This window comes from Cimex lectularius, unplaced genomic scaffold (genome assembly GCF_000648675.2).
Source record: "Cimex lectularius strain Harlan isolate CLEC.00 unplaced genomic scaffold, Clec_2.1 scaffold156, whole genome shotgun sequence".
Taxonomy (NCBI): Eukaryota; Metazoa; Arthropoda; class Insecta; order Hemiptera; family Cimicidae; genus Cimex; species Cimex lectularius.
In genome coordinates, this window is record NW_019392760.1 from 742,281 (window position 1) to 760,972 (window position 18,692).

The following is an 18,692-nucleotide window of genomic DNA, read 5'->3' on the forward strand; positions in this document are numbered from 1 at the left end:
AGCCGTAGTTTTATATTTTCCTTTCCTTCGTTTAATTAACTTCCTTTCCAATATTGAATAACCCCGAAACACAAATCCAATCCAGAAAACCCCCATTCTCAACTTCCTTGTGTTAAATAAAACCACCTTTGATCAAAGAAAATTTTAAAAAAATTCCAATCAATGTATGTTTTGCAATTTACACTGAATATGACCCGAATATAGGTCGAAATGTCGGTAAAAAAAAAATGAAAAAAGGTGTTTTTCTAAACTAATTTATCCTTGACCGCTCCTCACGACTCCAACAAATTATTAATTATATTAATATCTATTAACAAATCAATTAATTTGACGTTTCATGGAATATTTGGTCAATTAGTATATAATTTTTGTTTTATTACATAATTATTAATTGATTGTGTTTAAGTTATTTCTGAATAATTAATAGTATACGTAATAATTTGTTGGATTCGTGAGGAGCTGTCAAGAGTGAGGTAGTTTAGAAAAACACCTTTTTCGTTTTGTTTTTTCGGATGTTTCGACCTTCATTCGGGTCATCTTCAGGGCATAAAGTGTGGTGTTATTCTTGTGGTGTCAAATTTTGTGTGAAATTGTAAAAAACACACAGTATACATAATGTTGGTATAATAAGAAGGGAAACTTCCTAATACTCGTTTCTTTTATAGCGATAATTAAGCTTTGTTCGTGTTCTTACAAAATCTATTGGGAAATTTATGTTAATGTAGGATTTTAATTACCCACAGGAGTGATCACTGATCCGAGGAGGAAGGGAGGAAGTCGCAGTGAGTGGGGAGGACGGGAGCTTTTGTCCGAGTACGGCCTCATCCCCGTCAGCGCCTAGACTCGCGAATGTCAGTGAACCAGACGGCTGAGGATGTTTTTTGTTATCGTTCATTCGTCGCGTATCCAGAGTGAAATTGATGCCGTCGTCTAGTAAAATTGTCTCGGGCCGGGCGACGGGTGCGCGTTCTCTCTCGTCCTGGGCTTAGTTGCCGTCTCGAGGCTCGTCGGCGGGGAAACGGCCGTCTCGCAAGTGGAGCCAGTTATGCGAAATAGTTGTCATTATGTGCGAAAATGGCGAATCGAAGGCCCACATTTTCAGTCTCGACAGAAACCATCTCCTCAGGCGGCTTGTCGGATCCTCTCAGGGAGCTTTTCGAAGCCTGTAAAGTCGGAGATGTCAACAAGGTGAAGAAGCTCGTCAACCCGTCGACTGTCAACGCCAGGGACACAGCTGGGAGGAAGTCGACCCCTTTGCACTTCGCTGCAGGTAATTTAATTTCGTCGTTCCCCTTCCCTCCTTTTTGTTTTCACTTTTCTTTTTGAGTTTGCCTGTTTCTGTTTTTGTTTTGCCTCTTTGTCCTTTTTTTATTCACGTAATTAATGTTAGGATACGGAAGGAAAGAGATAGTGCAATTCCTTTTAGCTGCTGGAGCTTCCATTCAGGCGAGGGATGATGGTGGCTTGCACCCGTTGCACAACGCTTGCTCGTTCGGCCATGCGGATGTTGTGAGGCTGCTCCTCGTCGCAGGCGCCAACCCGAACACGAGGGACAACTGGAACTACACGCCACTACACGAAGCCGCTATCAAGGGCAAAGTCGACGTCTGCATAGGTAACACTGAAACATATTCAAGTCTTAATTTCATTTGAGCCAAACTATAAATAGCAAAGTAAAGTATTAGGGGGATCGGAAAGTTTTTTACAAACAAGTTTTTATTTTTAATCAGTGATCATCCTCATTATCAACAACCTTTTGCCATCTCATGGGCAAATTTTCAAAGCAGAATTGTTAAAAATCAATTGGGTTTTGAGCAACATATCTAGAGATGACATTTTGGACATCGTCCAAATATTCAAATCTTTGCCACTTAGAAATTGTTGTAGAAATCGTAATAAATGGAAATCAGATGGTGCAACATCGGGCGAGTATGCTGGGTAATGCAATACCTCCTAATCTTTGGTGTTTGTCTTGTGCAGTATGGTCTTGCTTTACCTCGTTGCAGAATAACCCCATTTTTTTGGTTTATACTATCATATTACCCATGATTTCTTGAAGTAACTACTGTGACCAGTGTGAGTGGCAAATACTCCATCTCAGCGGCCACCGTCCTACCAGAAAGGAAGGGCGGGGAACTCTCTTCTCTCTGTTACATTACTGACTGGATGAACTCCTCATTGGAGGACGTGGATAAAAACCGTCTAGACACCATGGAAAAGTCCATGTCCTCGAGGTAGGACATGCCCTGTTCCTCTTCCAACCATCCAACCAATACGCTGAGACCTGGCTCCACCACTGTCACCCCCTTCAACAACTCTACACCAACTACATATTTTTACATTACCATTCGATCACACCTCAATCTTTTACGGATTGGTGGAGTAGGTTGTGGATTTCCTTCCCACTCATCAAAATCTGTGCTACTGTGCTATTGTGTTCTTGGATGGTCGACCAATGTTGGTTAAGAGTGTTTGACAGTTCCTTAATTGTCTGACATGGATTTGCTTCACTTTCATCCTAATTTTACTTTCATCATTGTCCAAAGTTGTTGGTTTTCCTGGTGAGTATAAGTCGAAACTATCAAAATTACCAGATTTGAACTTAGAAAAACACCTTTGGCATTTACGAATGTCTGTGCACTTGGATAAACATCGCAAATGTTTTTTATAGCAACTGTTGTGTTATTGCCCTTGTGAAACTCAAAAATCATACAATGCCGGATATATACCTCTTCTGGCTGGCCATTTCACCATAAATTGCAAAGAACTTTAGGATTCAGTTATTTACGAGTAGACAAGTCATTCTAACCTTAAAATGTCTTTGGCACTACTTTCAAGTACACAAAGCTGATAAGTGACAAATAAATATTGACAACATTACTTCTGGTTGCCCTAATAATTTCCTGTTATACAGGAAGGTGCTCAACTACCAATTCATGGATGAAAGGTCAACACCACTTTACATTACTTTTTCATATTATTTTTTAATTAAAAAGCCATGGGCTATGTCAAGATTTGAAACCAGAACCGTCAGACGCACTAACAACTTGACCACTGAGGTCCCATGTCACTGTAACATATTTTCAATTCTTAATCTCATTTGAGCCAAATTGTAAATTGTACAATAGTAACTTCCTCTCGGCCACCATGGTCCCATGTCGCTGCAGCATATTTTCCACTCTTAATCTCATTTGAGCAAAACTGTAAATAGTAACAGACATGGGTTCAAACCACTTTTTTTTAAACTAGTTCTTTAACCCATAACACCTGCCAATCCTTGACACATTTGATTAGACTGAAATATCAAAATGGTAATAATGTTTCATTTCTTATCACAAAATGCTTTATAAATTTAGATACAAGCTAGAACAAATTTAACAAAAATATAACAGAATTTAAGATCTTATCTGCCTTGCAATAGTCATATTATTATTTTCATTTTATTTGAGATTTTTTATAAATATTACATTTTATAATAAGCAATAAATATAGCTATTAAACTTGATAAAGAATGATGTTGGTGTTGCCAAGCTTTATCAGTTGAGTTTTTTTAATTATTTTTCTTTAATATAAACATGACAAAAAATTAAATTTGTTGTTTACAATTAAAAATGTGATAACATTTTGTCATAATCAAGAAATTGACGAAATGCTTGTACAGTATCAAGAAGTGAAACAAATTACTTGAAAGTTTTCAAAATTAATAAAATTAATCATCCAATTCAGACAATTAAATTGTCAATTTTTTTTTAATTGTGTAAAAAAAGTGTTAAAATTATTGGATGGTTATCAGGAATCGACAAAATTCTTGCATAAGTATAATGAAATAGGTGAGATTATTGGATAATTATTAGGACATTTATCAAATACTTGCACAAACTTGTGAAAAAATTGGCCAAATTATTAGTTTTACCCAAATAATTGACATTTATAAGAAAATTGATAAAAATTATTGGTGCATTATCAGGAAATTGCTTAATTATTGGGCAATTGTGAATAAACCAATCAAATGATTTGATATTCATTTTTTTAAAGCAAAATAAATCTTCATATTGACACTTAATAACTTTTTTTAATTAGAATTAATTTCAATGTCCTAGCATATATTATCTTACAAGAAAGCATAAAGAAGGAATGAGTGTAATATTTGTTTATAATTTTTTCATGTTACATAACTACAGTAGTTTTCTCTTTTTATGCTTGTTAATCAATTCAGTTTGTTAATTTAGTTTTGTTTTTATCTGGATGTCATTTTTGCCTTACGATATTTATTTATTATATTGGTTTTATAATACAAAAAAAGGCGATGTTTTTGATTTCAACAAATTTTGAACACCAAGAAAATGGGAATACAAAATCAATGTAGGCTATCTGAAAAGCCTTAAAATGAATAAATTTGATAACCTGTAAAAACTTTCTGGTGTACGATAGGCCTTGTGCGGTGGGAACTTTGGACAAACTAAAATGTTGAAATATGGCAATTTCATTAATGACAATTACAATGTAACCATTTGTATATTTGAAAAGAATTTTTTAAAACTATTTACATTTTATGAACAATTTGCTCTAAGTAAAGAAGCTTGATTCAAAAATTCCATCTCAAAATTAAATAAACGTATACACAAGAAAGTAGGGCATTGAGCATTCTTGAAACAGTCTTACAAGCTGAAATGTTAAAATGGTACAGAATGTCACAAATGTAAACACTTTGTAGATTACGAATTTGATTTTTCCCCTTTAAATCGAAAAGGCTATTGATAAATAATCTATCAAGATTGATGATTTCATTTCAATCTAGAAACCTGATAAAAACAGGGGACATTATAATGACTTTTTACATTAAATACTACAAACATAATACAACTGATTAATAAACAACAAACTTTCAAGTAAAGAGAAATATTAAAATAAATAATTAATTAAATTTTTCTGGTGTGCTGATGATGTATAATAAAATTAAGAAACACAACTATGTTATCGTATTTTGTGAATAAAATGTTCTTACACATTAACTCTGGACTCGAAATGAAATTCCTTGCCATGTAAGAATATAAATGAACGATATACAAAACAGAAAAACCAGGGAGGAGAGTAAAACAAAATAGACATGCCTTTGGTGTGAACAATTAAACAAAGTTTTTGCATCAAAAAGCACATTCCACAGTAAACTAGTAAAAATGTGTTTTTTCCTACTTTCATTAGCCAATAATTGAATAGATACAATCCTTTGTGGATACAGGCTTCCCCTATATTTAAAAATTATTAACAAATATATATACCTGGATCACAATATTAAAGCTTAAAATGATTAATGGTGGGAAGAAGTTATTGATAAGTCGACCCCTCCTCACGACAAATTATTAAACAACTAAATTAAAGTGGTAACAAAGTATAAACTCATAACTACAAAATTATTGTTGATTTTCTCTAATCAAATCTGAAGTTTTCTATCAGTTACATTCATGCATGGTATAGTCTTGGATTTATTAATTACAACCTTGTCTAACTATTGTTTTTTCATAAAAGTTTAATTGAAATGACACTAAGTTGTAAAAACAAAACAGTTATTTTGCTTTTTACTGATAGACAGTAAATATTAATCATTTCAATTAATGTGTAGAGATTAGTGACCGTTAATCGATAGTTATTCAGATATCGTGAGATGCGGTCGGGTGTGATGTAGGTTTCAGAAAAACATTTTCTTTATCGTGCCAACGTTTCGATCTTAATTGAGATCATCTTCAGGGCCTGGGATTAACAAACATTGTTTACATTTAACAAATACATTTAGGTGTGGAAAAGTGAATGTATACAATGCAAAATATATTTTTTATATTCAATCAAAGTATTTCTACTCACTCAAAGTGTTTGTCTTCTGTGTAATTGTGCCATTCTTGCGTGTCGTGTTGAGAGTGCCAGTATCGAAACGTTGGCACGATAAAGAAAATGTTTTTCTGAAACCTACATCACACCAGACCGCATCTCACGATTTCTGAATAATTATCGATTAACGGTCACTAATCACCACACATTTCAATTACTTATTCTTTTTATCTAAGGTCTTGGTTGAGATGAAAAAGTTAATGTCATGAGCGGGGTTCAAACCCACGACCTTCAGCACAGTAGTACGTCGCTGCTCTAGCCACTTGAGCTATCGTGACTAAGAGGTTAGAGCAGTGGTGTATTGAGCCAAAGTTGTGGTTTCAAATCCAGCTTGTGAAACTAACTTTTTCATCTCAACCAAGACCTTAGATAAAAAAGAATAATTAATTGAAATAATTAATGTGGTTAATTATGGATTAACTATTAATATTAACAGGAGTTGTATATAAATGTAATTGAAAACCAATTTCAATTTATGAAATGTCCACGGCAAGTGTTAACGAGATTTTAAACAAAAATCAAATTAATACATAGATTTCATCACATTTCAGCTTTGCTTCAACACGGTGCAGACATAACAATAAGAAACACTGAAGGAAAAACACCTTTAGAAGTGGCGGACCAGGCAACAAGGGCAGTACTCACTGGCGAGTACAAAAAAGAAGAGTTGCTCGAAGCAGCCAGAACGGGCAACGAAGAACGGTAATTTATTGGCAAACACTCAAAATTTTTCATTTGTTCATTAATTTTTTAAAATATAGGCTATTGGCTCTGTTGACACCTTTAAATGTGAACTGTCACGCCAGCGATGGCAGGAGATCAACACCACTTCACCTTGCAGCTGGTTACAACAGGAACAGAGTGGTCCAACTACTTCTTCAAAATGGTGCTGATGTCCATGCAAAGGATAAAGGGTAAGTTTTTTAATTAAATCATAATCGATAGAAAACATACAGGGATTTTTTGTTTAGTGGTCTAGTGCCATTGCATAATGCGTGCTCATATGGTCATTTTGACGTGACGGAGATGTTGGTCAAGGCAGGTGCTAATGTCAACGCAATGGACCTTTGGCAATTTACTCCATTACATGAAGCGGCTTCGAAATCCAGGCTTGAAGTCTGCTCTCTGCTTTTGAGCCACGGTGCCGATCCAACGCTGCTCAACTGCCATTCGAAATCTGCGATTGATGCTGCTGGAACCAGAGATCTAAGAGACAGACTAGCTTGTAAGTTTTAAACTTTAATTAAATAATATGAACTTAGTGCACATTTTTAAAATCAAGTGCAAAGTTATTATTCGAATTTTAACTTTTTTAGATGAATACAAAGGTCATTACCTCCTTGATGCATGCAGACAAGCTGATCCTTCAAGACTGAAAAAATTTCTTTCATCTGAAATAGTTAATTTTAAGCATCCTTACACTGGGGATACACCATTGGTAATTAAAATATTCTGACTAATAATAAAAAAATCACTAATTTTTTTCTTGAAATAACGTAGCATTATGCAAGTTCATCTCCTTTTGCTAAACGAAAACAAGTCATCGAAACATTGGTAAGGAAGGGTGCACAGCTTAATGAAAAGAATAAAGAAATGCTAACACCTTTGCATGTCGCCACTGATCTCGGAAACCATGACATTATGGACACGCTACTGAGGCTGGGAGCCAAGGTGAACACTCTTGATGCACTTGGCCAGACAGGTAAGACGGTTTATCTCTAAACTGTTTTAATTTACTGAAATGGTATTTATTTTCAGCACTGCACAGAGCGGCTAGAGAAAACAATGTACAAAGCTGCCGCATTCTCCTCTCGTACTCGGTCGACACGACGATCGTCTCCCTTCAAGGCTACACTGCTTTACAGGTTGCCGGTGAAAATGTACAGAAGATATTGCAAGGTAAACAGAGTATGTACCCAATTGGAATACTAACACGTTTGTATTATCAAAACAAAATTATTCTATTTCGAAAATTTTCTTTTAATTTTTTTCTTCTCTCTTTCTTAAGTACAATGTAGAAAATTTTTATTCCCTTTATATTTTTGTTTTGTTTTGCTGAATACATTCTTTCTGAAGAAGATTTATGCTGAATAAAAAATTTCCTTCAGTTTTTTTTGTATATTTTACTAATATTACTTAATTATTTTTGCTTTACCGTGCTTGAAAAAGTTTTGAGAGCATTGTTTGATTTTACATGCATATTCAAAAAAATTCATATTTTTAATGCATAACTTAACATAAATTATTGCAATAGGCATAACTTAAATAATACACTTTTTAATATAAATAGAATTTTTTTAAAATATTTTTATTTGCTTCTTTGTTTGAATAAAAACTTAATTTAATCTGTAAATATGTGTTTCTTCTTCTGCATTTATAATTATATATGAAGTTGCTGGTTGTGTAATAATACTTTAAACACACCTTTAGTGGATTTTTTGCTTCCTTTTACTGTTTAATTTTTTTAAATTAAATTTCCCAGTGCACCCCACACCGTAAATGTGCATTTAAACTAATAACTAAAGATCAGATTTTCATGCAGTAAAAACTTCCATTTTACACAGCATAAAAAATTAATAAATGTAAAAATTGGGGAAAATGCAGTTTTGTGCAATAACACCGAAACATGCAAAATATGAATAGCGTCACAAAAAATTTGTGATTTGAATTTCTGTTTTGGTTTCATTAAAATTAGAGTTAGCAATAAAATAAAAAAAATGCAATTGCACAGAAATCTGGTCTTTACTAAAAAAATTTATAAGCATGCTAACAATTTATTAAAAGTTATTTTCTACATGCCTTGAGTTTTGATCCTTCACTAATTAAATTTGTATTTATGTTTAAATTTACTATCAAATAAAAGGTGTAATACACTGTATTAAATGAAAAAACACTGGGATGTCACCAGTACTGCCAATATTATAAACTACCAATAAATTGATCATAACATATAATTCTTTTTGCTCTTCAATATAGACCTCCTTATAGGCAATTATATAATAATAAAAGAAAGGATTCAGTGCTCATTATTAGGCCAAAGTATTGCAAAATGTCGTTACCTTCAAAATTCATCTTTGCTCATTAACAGTAATTTTTCCTGTCCATTATTATTGGTTTATTATTTATTCGTATAGGCTAAATGGAATTTTAAATCATTTTAAATTTATCATCATCATTTTAAATCAAGAAATCATGAACAATGGGAAATCGTGTCTAGTGACATTTTCAAGCACGATTAAAGATTATATGTTATTTTCTCTGTAAAAAAGGTTTATATTCAAAAGTGGTTGTAGTTATTGTTTAATTGTTATTGGAGGAGAAAGCAAGCTTGTATATATTTTATTTTTTTAGTAAGTTCATACTTTATAAATCATGCATTACTGTAATGTGTATTTTTTATTACTTGAGTAGAATTTCAATATAAAATTGCATACTTTTGAAGTTAAAGTGTTTGTTGTATTTTTTTATACGTCCTAAATTTTTTCAAATCTTCTTTAATTATCCATGTATGTGTATTTCAGAGCCACCGGCAATATTGGATTTAGAAAATAAACTGCTTGAGGCTTCAAAGTCAGGAGATTTAGATCAGGTGCAGCGACTCTTGACCTCCTATCCGCAGATAGTGAACTGCAGGGATTTAGACGGAAGGTAATTAATTTGTCATAATCCCCACTATGTTTGGAATTTTAATGAAAGTAGTCAGGTGATAAGCAAACGTTTGAATTAATTTTTCACGCACTAGTTGTTCAACAAAGTACATTGTGCAAATAAGAGTCAGTATTCACTGTTTTAAACACTTAAAGCACTTTTCCTTGCATTGTTTTTCTTGTTGGTATCTTTATCTCGTAACACACAATTCTAGGCACTCGACACCGTTGCATTTTGCTGCTGGCTATAACCGAGTGGCTGTAGTGGAATATTTGCTTTCACACGGTGCAGATGTTCACTCTAAAGATAAAGGGTGAGTATTTCTGGGCTTTTGAGATGAGTTTGGGTGTGAATTGTGACAGTTTACAGTGCCTCTTGGTAACTGGCGAGGACTTGAAACTTTTATAATTTTCAGGGGTCTTGTTCCGTTGCATAATGCCTGCTCTTATGGCCATTATGAAGTGACTGAAATGTTGGTCAAGCATGGCGCTAATGTCAATGTGGCAGATTTGTGGAAATTCACGCCTTTACACGAAGCCGCTGCAAAAGGAAAATATGACATAGTTAGACTGTTGCTACAGGTAATATTTTCAAAACAAAACTTATTTACAATTAGAGGTGATTCAATAATTTTTTTCTCATAACATTACACTAAAAAAAAGGTATAATTTTAGAAAAACTTTCAAAATTTCAATCAGTTTTATGTAAATGTAAGGAGTTATTTTTGAAGTGGGTTTTATTTAGTATGGGTCTAAAATTATGTATAAACAAGGACGGAGTTTTTAAATTTTTATACTAACTTGAACTTCCATTTGTCTATAATAATTATAGAACATTTAATTATTAACCTTTTCGGGGCTGATTTTAGGATGCTAAAATGAATTCCCCTGCATATATTCTCAGCCGTTATGTGTCTCCTCCATCCTGATTTTATTTTACATCGTGCATCAAAATTCAAAATGTTTTTTCCTCTTCTTGAAGTGCACCAATTCCTTTCAAGATTTGAAAGTACATTCCACAAATATAGTTTTCAATAGAAGTAAATAAATAAAAAGAGAAAAACGAAAAAAGTTGTATTTAATTGAAAATTTATTTTTTACTAAAAGTATTTTAGTACTTTTACTTACTTACACTTTATTACATTAAAGCATAACAATAAATTAACGGGATGAAAAACTCTTGAGTTTTAATTTAAGAAATATTTAAATTTGATGGTTTTTAAGAAAATTTACCAAAACACCGGAATATCATTTAGTGATAGAATAAATTGTGATCAAATTTTGATAGATCACTAAATGATTTTCTGGTGTTTTAGTTTAATTTTCTTTCAACTCATCATATAATTTTTTTTATTAAAACATTAATTTTTGAGCTCATTTAATTTGGTGGTTTATATAAAAATAAATATGTTGAAATTAATAATTTTTTTAAAAATCTTTGAGTGTATATAAATAAGGACAAAAAAAAATATATATTCAGAAAATTACTGTGAACGTAAACAATGTAAAATTAAAACTGAGAGCAGGTAAGATGCGAAAAATCAGAGACAAAAGGAAGAATAGAGAGTTGTGAAGTTATTGTGGCTAAATGGTTATACCAAAAAATTATTGTCGCAAATTTCACAAAAGTTTGAGAGATGCCAAATTTTGAACAGAAGGAGGAGAAAAGAGTGGTTCGCTAAGGATGAGGACGGGAAAGGAAGGGTTCATTTCCTGACGAATGTTTGCTACATATTGTATACAACCTATGCCGTGAGGAATCAGATAAAATATAAAAAAAAAAAAAAAACGTAATAACGATACAAGGCTTGTGGAGCCTCCAAGCTCGAAAGAAATAACTCGTCACAAGTCCTGAAAAGGTTAATCTCAGTGTATTTGTATTTTTTTGTAAAGGTTCTTTTCATTTGAAATTAGTATATGGAATCAATTTCTTTCTAGCAAACAAAATTTTTTAAATTATCACACACCTTGTTCTCGCATAATAAATACAGTCTGAATTATCATTCCTNATCATATAATTTTTTTTATTAAAACATTAATTTTTGACTCATTTAATTTGGTGGTTTGTATAAAAATAAATAAAAACTGAGAGCAGGTAAGATGCAAAAAATCAGAAACACAAAAGGAAGAATAGAGAGTTGTGAAGTTATTGTGGTTAAATGGTTATACCAAAAAATTATCGTCGCAAATTTCACAAAAGTTTGAGTGAGAAGCTAAATTTTGAATAGAAGGAGGAGAAAAGGGTGGTTCACTAAGGATGAGGACGGGAAAGGAAGGGTCCATTTCCTGCCAAATGTTTGCTACATATTGTATACAACCTCAGCCGTGAGTAATCGGCTAGAGCTCTTAAAATGCAAAAAAAAAAAAGAACGTAATAACTTGATACAAGGCTTGTGGAGCCTCCAAGCTTGAAAGAAATAACTCGTCATGAGTCCTGAAAAGGTTAATCTCAGTGTATTTGTATTTTTTTGAAAAGGTTCTTTTCATTTGAAATTAGTATATGAAATCAATTTCTTTCTAGCAAACAAAATTTTTTAAATTATCACACATCTTGTTCTCGCATAATAAATACAGTCTGAATTAACATTCCTTTATAATTTTTTATTTATTTATTTATTTTTTATTCAGCATGGGGCAGACCCGACAAAAAAGAACCGCGATGGAGCCATGGCGGTTGAGCTTGTTAAAGAAGGTGACCAGGAGGTTGCTGATCTTTTGAGAGGGAATTCAGCCCTGCTCGATGCCGCAAAGAGGGGCAACTTGGCACGAGTGCAACGGCTGGTTACACCTGAAAATATTAACTGCCGTGACACCCAGGGCAGAAATTCGACCCCTCTACACCTAGCAGCCGGTTACAACAATGTAGAAGTTGCTGAATTCCTTCTCGAGAACGGAGCTGACGTCAATGCGCAAGACAAAGGAGGACTCATCCCGTTGCACAACGCGTCATCGTACGGCCATCTGGACATTGCTGCACTTCTCATCAAATACAACACAGTCGTGAACGCCACCGACAAATGGGGTTTCACGCCTCTTCACGAAGCGGCCCAGAAAGGAAGGACTCAACTTTCCGCCCTACTTGTAATTATTTAATTTATTCTTTAAAAATTGAACAAAATAAAAAATTCAAATTTTTTTAGCTGGCTCATGGTGCGGACCCGATGATGAAAAATCAGGAAGGACAGTGTCCGTTGGAAGTGGCGACTGGTGAAGATGTAAGATGTTTGCTTCAAGACGCAATGGCGGCTGTTCCTGGTGCGACAACTCCTTCGTCACTGCCGAGTCTCCAACTTCCATCGCCAGTCGTTACTGATTCCATAATCCTACCCAGTGGTGCCTGCCTCTCGTTGGCATCTCCTGTGGCTATTATGCACAAGGGTGATGGCGCAACATCACCACATCTTGTGCCCGAGTTTAAACACGACCCTCATGTCACTTCCTTAGCAGGCTTCCTCATGTCGTAAGTTTAAGTTATATATAATTGTTTAAACATATTAAATGTATAATTACCTCAATTAAAAATCACTCAGAATCAAAACTATCGCTACTGTCTTTTTACATTTTTTAATATATTATGTAAATAAATTCTTTGATATAGAAACTTTTTTACATATTTTCATTTTGTATTAATAGAACTTTTTTTTTTTAATTTTAGTCTCGGACTGGAGCATCTTGTCGAGCCTTTGGAAAGAGAGCAAATCACGCTTGATATTCTGGCAGAAATGGGCCATGAGGATCTCAAACAGGTCGGCGTGACGGCATATGGGTATCGACACAAGATAATCAAAGGGATAGAGAAAATACAGCTCAACTCAGGTATAAGATTGACCATCTATCGATATACAATTTTGTGGTGACTATTTTTTTTTTTAATTATTATTTTTTTGTTAGATTTATCAGGACCCAATTGGCAACAAGGTACACTACTTGTAGATTTACTGAGAGAAGACAAAGAGTTTATAGCTGTCGAAGACGAGATGCAGAACACGATTAGAGAGCACAAAGACAATGGGCATTCTGGTGGAGTTTTCTCTAGATATAACATTATTAGAGTATGTATTTTTCATTTTTTATATATTTTTATTTTTTAGGTACTTTAGTGTTTATTTTTGTTTAAAACTGCCAAACTAGAAAGGAATGTTACTTTTTGTTTTTACGTTTAACACATTATTGTCAACTTGGTATTTTTTCTCAAAACTTTTAGTACTTTTCATTGTTTGATGTTCAAAATACTCTGAAACGTGTTAACATGCTGACACCTCCCTGAACGGACAATTCTGATTCCCTGATTTTTTCCCATTAGTTCACATTAAAATATTCTATAAAGAAAACACCCCTAATGACAGGTGCGGGGCAGCACTTCCAGAAAATGAACATTTTCTTAGAAGCACCGTTTCCTGTACTTTTTGTTCGCTTTCGAAATTTTCCCAATATTCCTACATTTCGATTAACTACTTTGCAAACATATAATAACTTCTTCAGTGCGCTTGACACTTAAAGACAAAATTAATATACTTAAAGTGAGTAAAAGAGAAAAACAAGTGTGTGAGATTTGGCTGCAGTTTTCTATTGGAAAGTGAAATTCTATAGAATAAAAAGTAACTTTTAAATAAATTTCACAACCAAGGGAATCCCACCAATTTTTTTTTTCTAAAAGTTTCGTTTGGCTCTAATACCAGGACGTATTAGAATGGTTTGCCGTGCTCGGGCTTGTAGATACCACTGTCTAGTTTGAAAAAAGGCCTAAAAAGTTGCAAAATATTTAGGACAAATGGATTGCTAAACTTCTTTAGGTTAGCTCAACGAATTTAGAAATCGGCATAAGATTTATTTTAAAAACATAAGTGGAGTGAAAGACCGAGTTTGTACAAAACGATGGAAAAACTCAAACATTGTTGCGCTGATTTTGAACCCAAAAACATTTTTGGGGAGACAGCTCTATTTTTTAGAACACTTCCGGCTAACTATGCCATTAAAAAATGAGTGTTGCCACAAGAGATATTTCAAAAGAGCGTTTAACTTTGCTCTTATGTAAAAATAGCTTGGTGAATTTGAAAAACCCTCTGGTCATAAAAAATGAAAAAATCCACTGTTTCAAAGGTATCGATATATTGTAATCCCTATTGTGGCCAATCTTGTAAAACTAAACGTTTTTTTCTCTCTTATCTCTGAAGCAGACATCTCTACAAATGACAATGTTTCATTCCCTAAGAGTGTCCATTTTAGGGGAGTACATAAACTGTATACATAAAAAACTTTCCAATAAAATGGTGATCTAATTTATTGTAAAATAATAAATAATTACTTTGAGTCACTGAAAAAAATCTCTTAAGACAACTTTTTGTATTTTCCTAGACTGACTTGTATGGTGTACAACTTATAAATTTTATTAAATCGAAATCTTATCTTTATCTCAGAACCTAATAAATAAAAAATACATTTCTATGAGGTCTAAATTATTTTTAAACTGCTAGGTGCAAAAAGTGCAGAATCGAAAACTTTGGGAAAAGTACACCCACAGAAGAAACGAAGTTGCTGAAGAAAACAGTAATTCATCCAACGAAAGAATGCTATTCCATGGATCTCCTTTTATCAACGCCATAGTTCAAAAGGGCTTCGATGAAAGACACGCATATATCGGAGGAATGTTTGGCGCAGGTAAGTCTAATAATAAAATCTCATTTGATGAATTTACATGAAATTTGTATGATTATTATTATTATACCCTTCAGGAATTTATTTCGCTGAGCATTCTTCTAAAAGCAACCAGTATGTTTACGGTATTGGTGGAGGGACTGGCTGTACGACTCATAAAGACCGATCGTGTTACACCTGCCATAGGTAATTTCTGATAATATTTCTGAGAAAACAACTTTTGACGTATTTTATTCCTGTTTAGGCATCTTCTCCTATGTAGAGTAACCCTCGGGAAATCCTTCCTTCAGTTCAACGCCATGAAAATGGCACATGCTCCTCCCGGGCACCATTCTGTAATGGGCCGGCCTTCTTCAGGCGGGCTCAACTTTCCAGAATATGTCGTGTATAGAGGAGAACAGGTACATTTTGAAACGTCGATTTGTGGAAACGTAACATTAATTTTTTCTTTCTTTCTAGGCTTATCCAGAATACCTCATTACTTATCAGATAGTTAAACCAGAAGAGAATTCCGAAGTGAGATGAAATTTTGGCCTAATTCAAGTTTAATCGTATAATTAGCCTCTATTTAACTGATTAATTCATAAGGTGTTTCATCATCGTTTTTCTCGTTAAATAGAGAAGGATGTGATAAAAGGTTGTGAATTCATTATTTTATTGAAATCAGTCAATTTCTAATATTAGAAGTAATTTGAAAGCTCTATCTGTGACATCTATATTTTACTCTAATCTATAAAATGGAATTTTAAATGTTTAACAGAAATTTAAAAGGTTATATTTCAAAAGGGAAAGAAGATAAAACTATTTAATTAATATTTAAGAACTCGATGTAATTTTTAATAAACAAAAAGGGGGGTGGGGTTTTAAAAAATTCCATTAATATTTGTTTTAATTAAGAATAATTAAGAAATAACATTCCATCTCTTTTATTATAGGTTTTAAGCAACTTCCATTTTTGTGTTTTTATTGTCTTATTTAAACTATTTTATTTTTTAATTATGCATTATGTATTATATGTATATAATTAAAGCAATTATTAAAGTTTAAAAATATTGTTTTTTCAAGGCTGAAGAAAAAACCTTTTACTATTTTATTCTCATATTTCTTGTTGAGGTCTGCAAAGTGGTAAACCTGTAGTTTGATATCTGATATTAGTTTGGTCAGTACAGACGTGAGGGTATCAGCAATGACCTATTATTCGGGTGGTAAAATAAAGTAGTGCTTTTTAATAATTTGATCTTATCCCTTGTGTTATGAAGCTATTAAGTCAATAATATTGTTTTCGGGGGCGCGGTAGCCGAGTGGTTAGCGTGAGAGACTTCAATTCCCACCATCGCCTCTGGCCTTTTTTTTCACGATACCCTTCCCCCAAAACGAATATGCATAACATATTGTCTGGCATTGGCTAATATGCAGAGTACATAAAGCCATTGTTTTCTTTCTAAAAAAAATTTTTTTTGACAGTTTTGTTCAAAATATCGTATTTTTACTAGCTATTTTGCTAGGTGAAAACAAAGAAAAGGGAAATCTGCACCGCAGCTCACTGCTAGGGAAATTTGTGATGTTTATGGTGATGATGCTTTAGGAGAAAGCCCTGTCTGTAGGTGTTTTGCTGTTTTGAAGTGGAAATTTTGATTTGGACGATACAAAGTGCTCTTGTCGTCCTTCAACCGTTGATTAACATTTTTGTCACAAATCTTCATCATGACACAAAGCATCACAGGCACTAAATATATCACATGTAAGTGTTTCAACATATGGATATTTTTGTCAGAGGAATATATGGATTGCTTACGTGCTGACTGAGAAAAATTTATCGGACCGCATTAACATATGCAATTCTCTCCTAAAACACAATGGAGACTATCGATTTTAGTGTTGATTTGACTGAAAATGACTGATAACTGGGTATGAAAGAACTTGACAATGTTAGAGAGGAAAATCTCTACCTGTTAACAATTCCCAAAAGGCGGCTTATGCCCCAAGAAATAATGTTGACCATTTGGTGGGATGGAAGGGGCTGCTATATTATGAAATTGTCCCACCCAACCAAACCATTAATTCTAGTGTATGCTGAGTGATTAGAGTCAACAATTGACCAAAAACATTAGCTTTTCTACCGTCGTTTCTTAACCTAACATTAAGGTTTTCTTTCTACTGCCGAATTAGAAATTGTTTGTGCTTGGCTGGGATGTGCTACCCCACTCACCTACCATATTTTCGCATGACATTTTCCCTTCAGATTTTTGCTTACTCTGGGCTCAGCAAAACTTTAGAAAATACATCCACGAATTCATTGCTCGAAAACCTGAAAAATTCATGGATATCCAAATTACATAAAGATTATTCATATATGTTGATTTAACTAGGTTTACAAATGCCTGAAGTTTTCATTGATTGCACCGTTAAAAAAAAATACAAACTTATTTAACAACCACTATTTTATGTAATATAACACATAACCGGCTGCTTAAGAGTAGATACCATGATGTTGGTACGCTCACTTTTTCAAAACTATTGATTTTTAAGAAAGAAATTACATATTTTTTGTAATTATAAATACATGAAGACGGGGAGAAACAGAAATGTGACAAACTAAAATGGCGAGTATATGCAGACCAAGGTGATGCATAAAAAAAATTGTCTTAATAATTTATTTTTCTAAATCTAAGCTGGGAAACACTGACATTTTCTGGGAAATTGTTGTCAGTGTATTAATTGTATTTTTGATAATGGTATTTTTATAAATTTCATATTATTAGTAAAATGAATCATACTTCAGAGTAATTTAAACCACCAAAGAATTGGAATAAATAGGTTTTTATGACAAATATAAGATAATTGTTGGTAATTTTAAACATTTCCATCCAAATAAAACCAAAACATTTTCTTGATATTTAAAGATTTCTCGTTGAGGTTTTCAGGGCGATCCACCTGTAGTTTGATCGTTTCGGAATATACAAACTCACCAGCCATCTTTAGAAATGTGTCCGATAGATCAGAAATGATCAAATTAAAGTTTTTCAATAGCTAAGAACTAAATATTCGTAGTTAGCGTCATCTAATGTCACAGCCTTGATTTGTTATATTGCTCCCTTTATGCTAATTATGTGTTTTATAACCTGACTGTGAATTAACTTCGAACCCTGCCACATAATCATCGTTACATCTTAAGAAATAATGATTATTTGGAGATTGTGAGATGCGGTCTGGTGTAATGTAGGTTTAAAAAAATATTGTGTCAACGTTTCAATCTTTATTTAGATCATCTTGAGTGCTTTAAGAAATAACAAACAATTAAAATTGGTATATAAAAAGTTGGTGGTGGGGTCTGTGGAAACAGATTGAACTGGTTGACATTGGTCAATTCAACAGTTAAATTTTAAATTTAGATTACATGAAAGAGCTTGGTGGACAAATACATTTTAGGGTTAATACGCAGTGCAACTGTCAGCCACATGGGCTTATTTTTTTTTTTAAAATTGGGTAAATAAGGAAACAAGTGAC

General features: G+C 33.3%; 1 protein-coding gene across 2 annotated transcripts; it reads left to right on the top strand.

The window, feature by feature from the left end:
• The first annotated feature begins 768 nt into the window (after positions 1–768).
• On the top strand, positions 769–16,155 carry LOC106669815 (tankyrase). 2 transcript variants are annotated; one of them, XM_024227374.1, is made up of 19 exons: positions 769–1,270; positions 1,391–1,615; positions 6,435–6,585; positions 6,645–6,797; positions 6,855–7,108; positions 7,200–7,321; positions 7,384–7,585; positions 7,642–7,791; positions 9,405–9,531; positions 9,746–9,844; positions 9,947–10,112; positions 12,159–12,611; positions 12,671–12,990; positions 13,186–13,346; positions 13,422–13,582; positions 15,005–15,188; positions 15,263–15,371; positions 15,430–15,586; positions 15,645–16,155. In XM_024227374.1, the coding sequence occupies exons 1-19, from the start codon at positions 1,075–1,077 to the stop codon at positions 15,708–15,710; spliced, it is 3,456 nt and encodes a 1,151-aa protein (XP_024083142.1). In that variant the 5' UTR covers positions 769–1,074; the 3' UTR covers positions 15,711–16,155. The 2 variants fall into 2 exon arrangements, with proteins under 2 accessions (XP_024083142.1, XP_024083143.1); XM_024227375.1 differs by having other exon boundaries at positions 770–1,270; positions 7,642–7,782.
• The last annotated feature ends 2,537 nt before the right edge of the window (positions 16,156–18,692 follow it).

What these genes read in the sequence shown, in the direction of transcription:
- LOC106669815 (XM_024227374.1), top strand. Translation starts at nt 1,075, where the DNA reads ATGGCGAATCGAAGGCCCACATTTTCAGTCTCGACAGAAACCATCTCC. An exon ending in TGATGCACTTGGCCAGACAG is followed by an intron (nt 7,586 to 7,641) that starts GTAAGACGGTTT and finishes ATTTATTTTCAG; the next exon opens with CACTGCACAGAGCGGCTAGA. An exon ending in GAAAATACAGCTCAACTCAG is followed by an intron (nt 13,347 to 13,421) that starts GTATAAGATTGA and finishes TTTTTTTGTTAG; the next exon opens with ATTTATCAGGACCCAATTGG.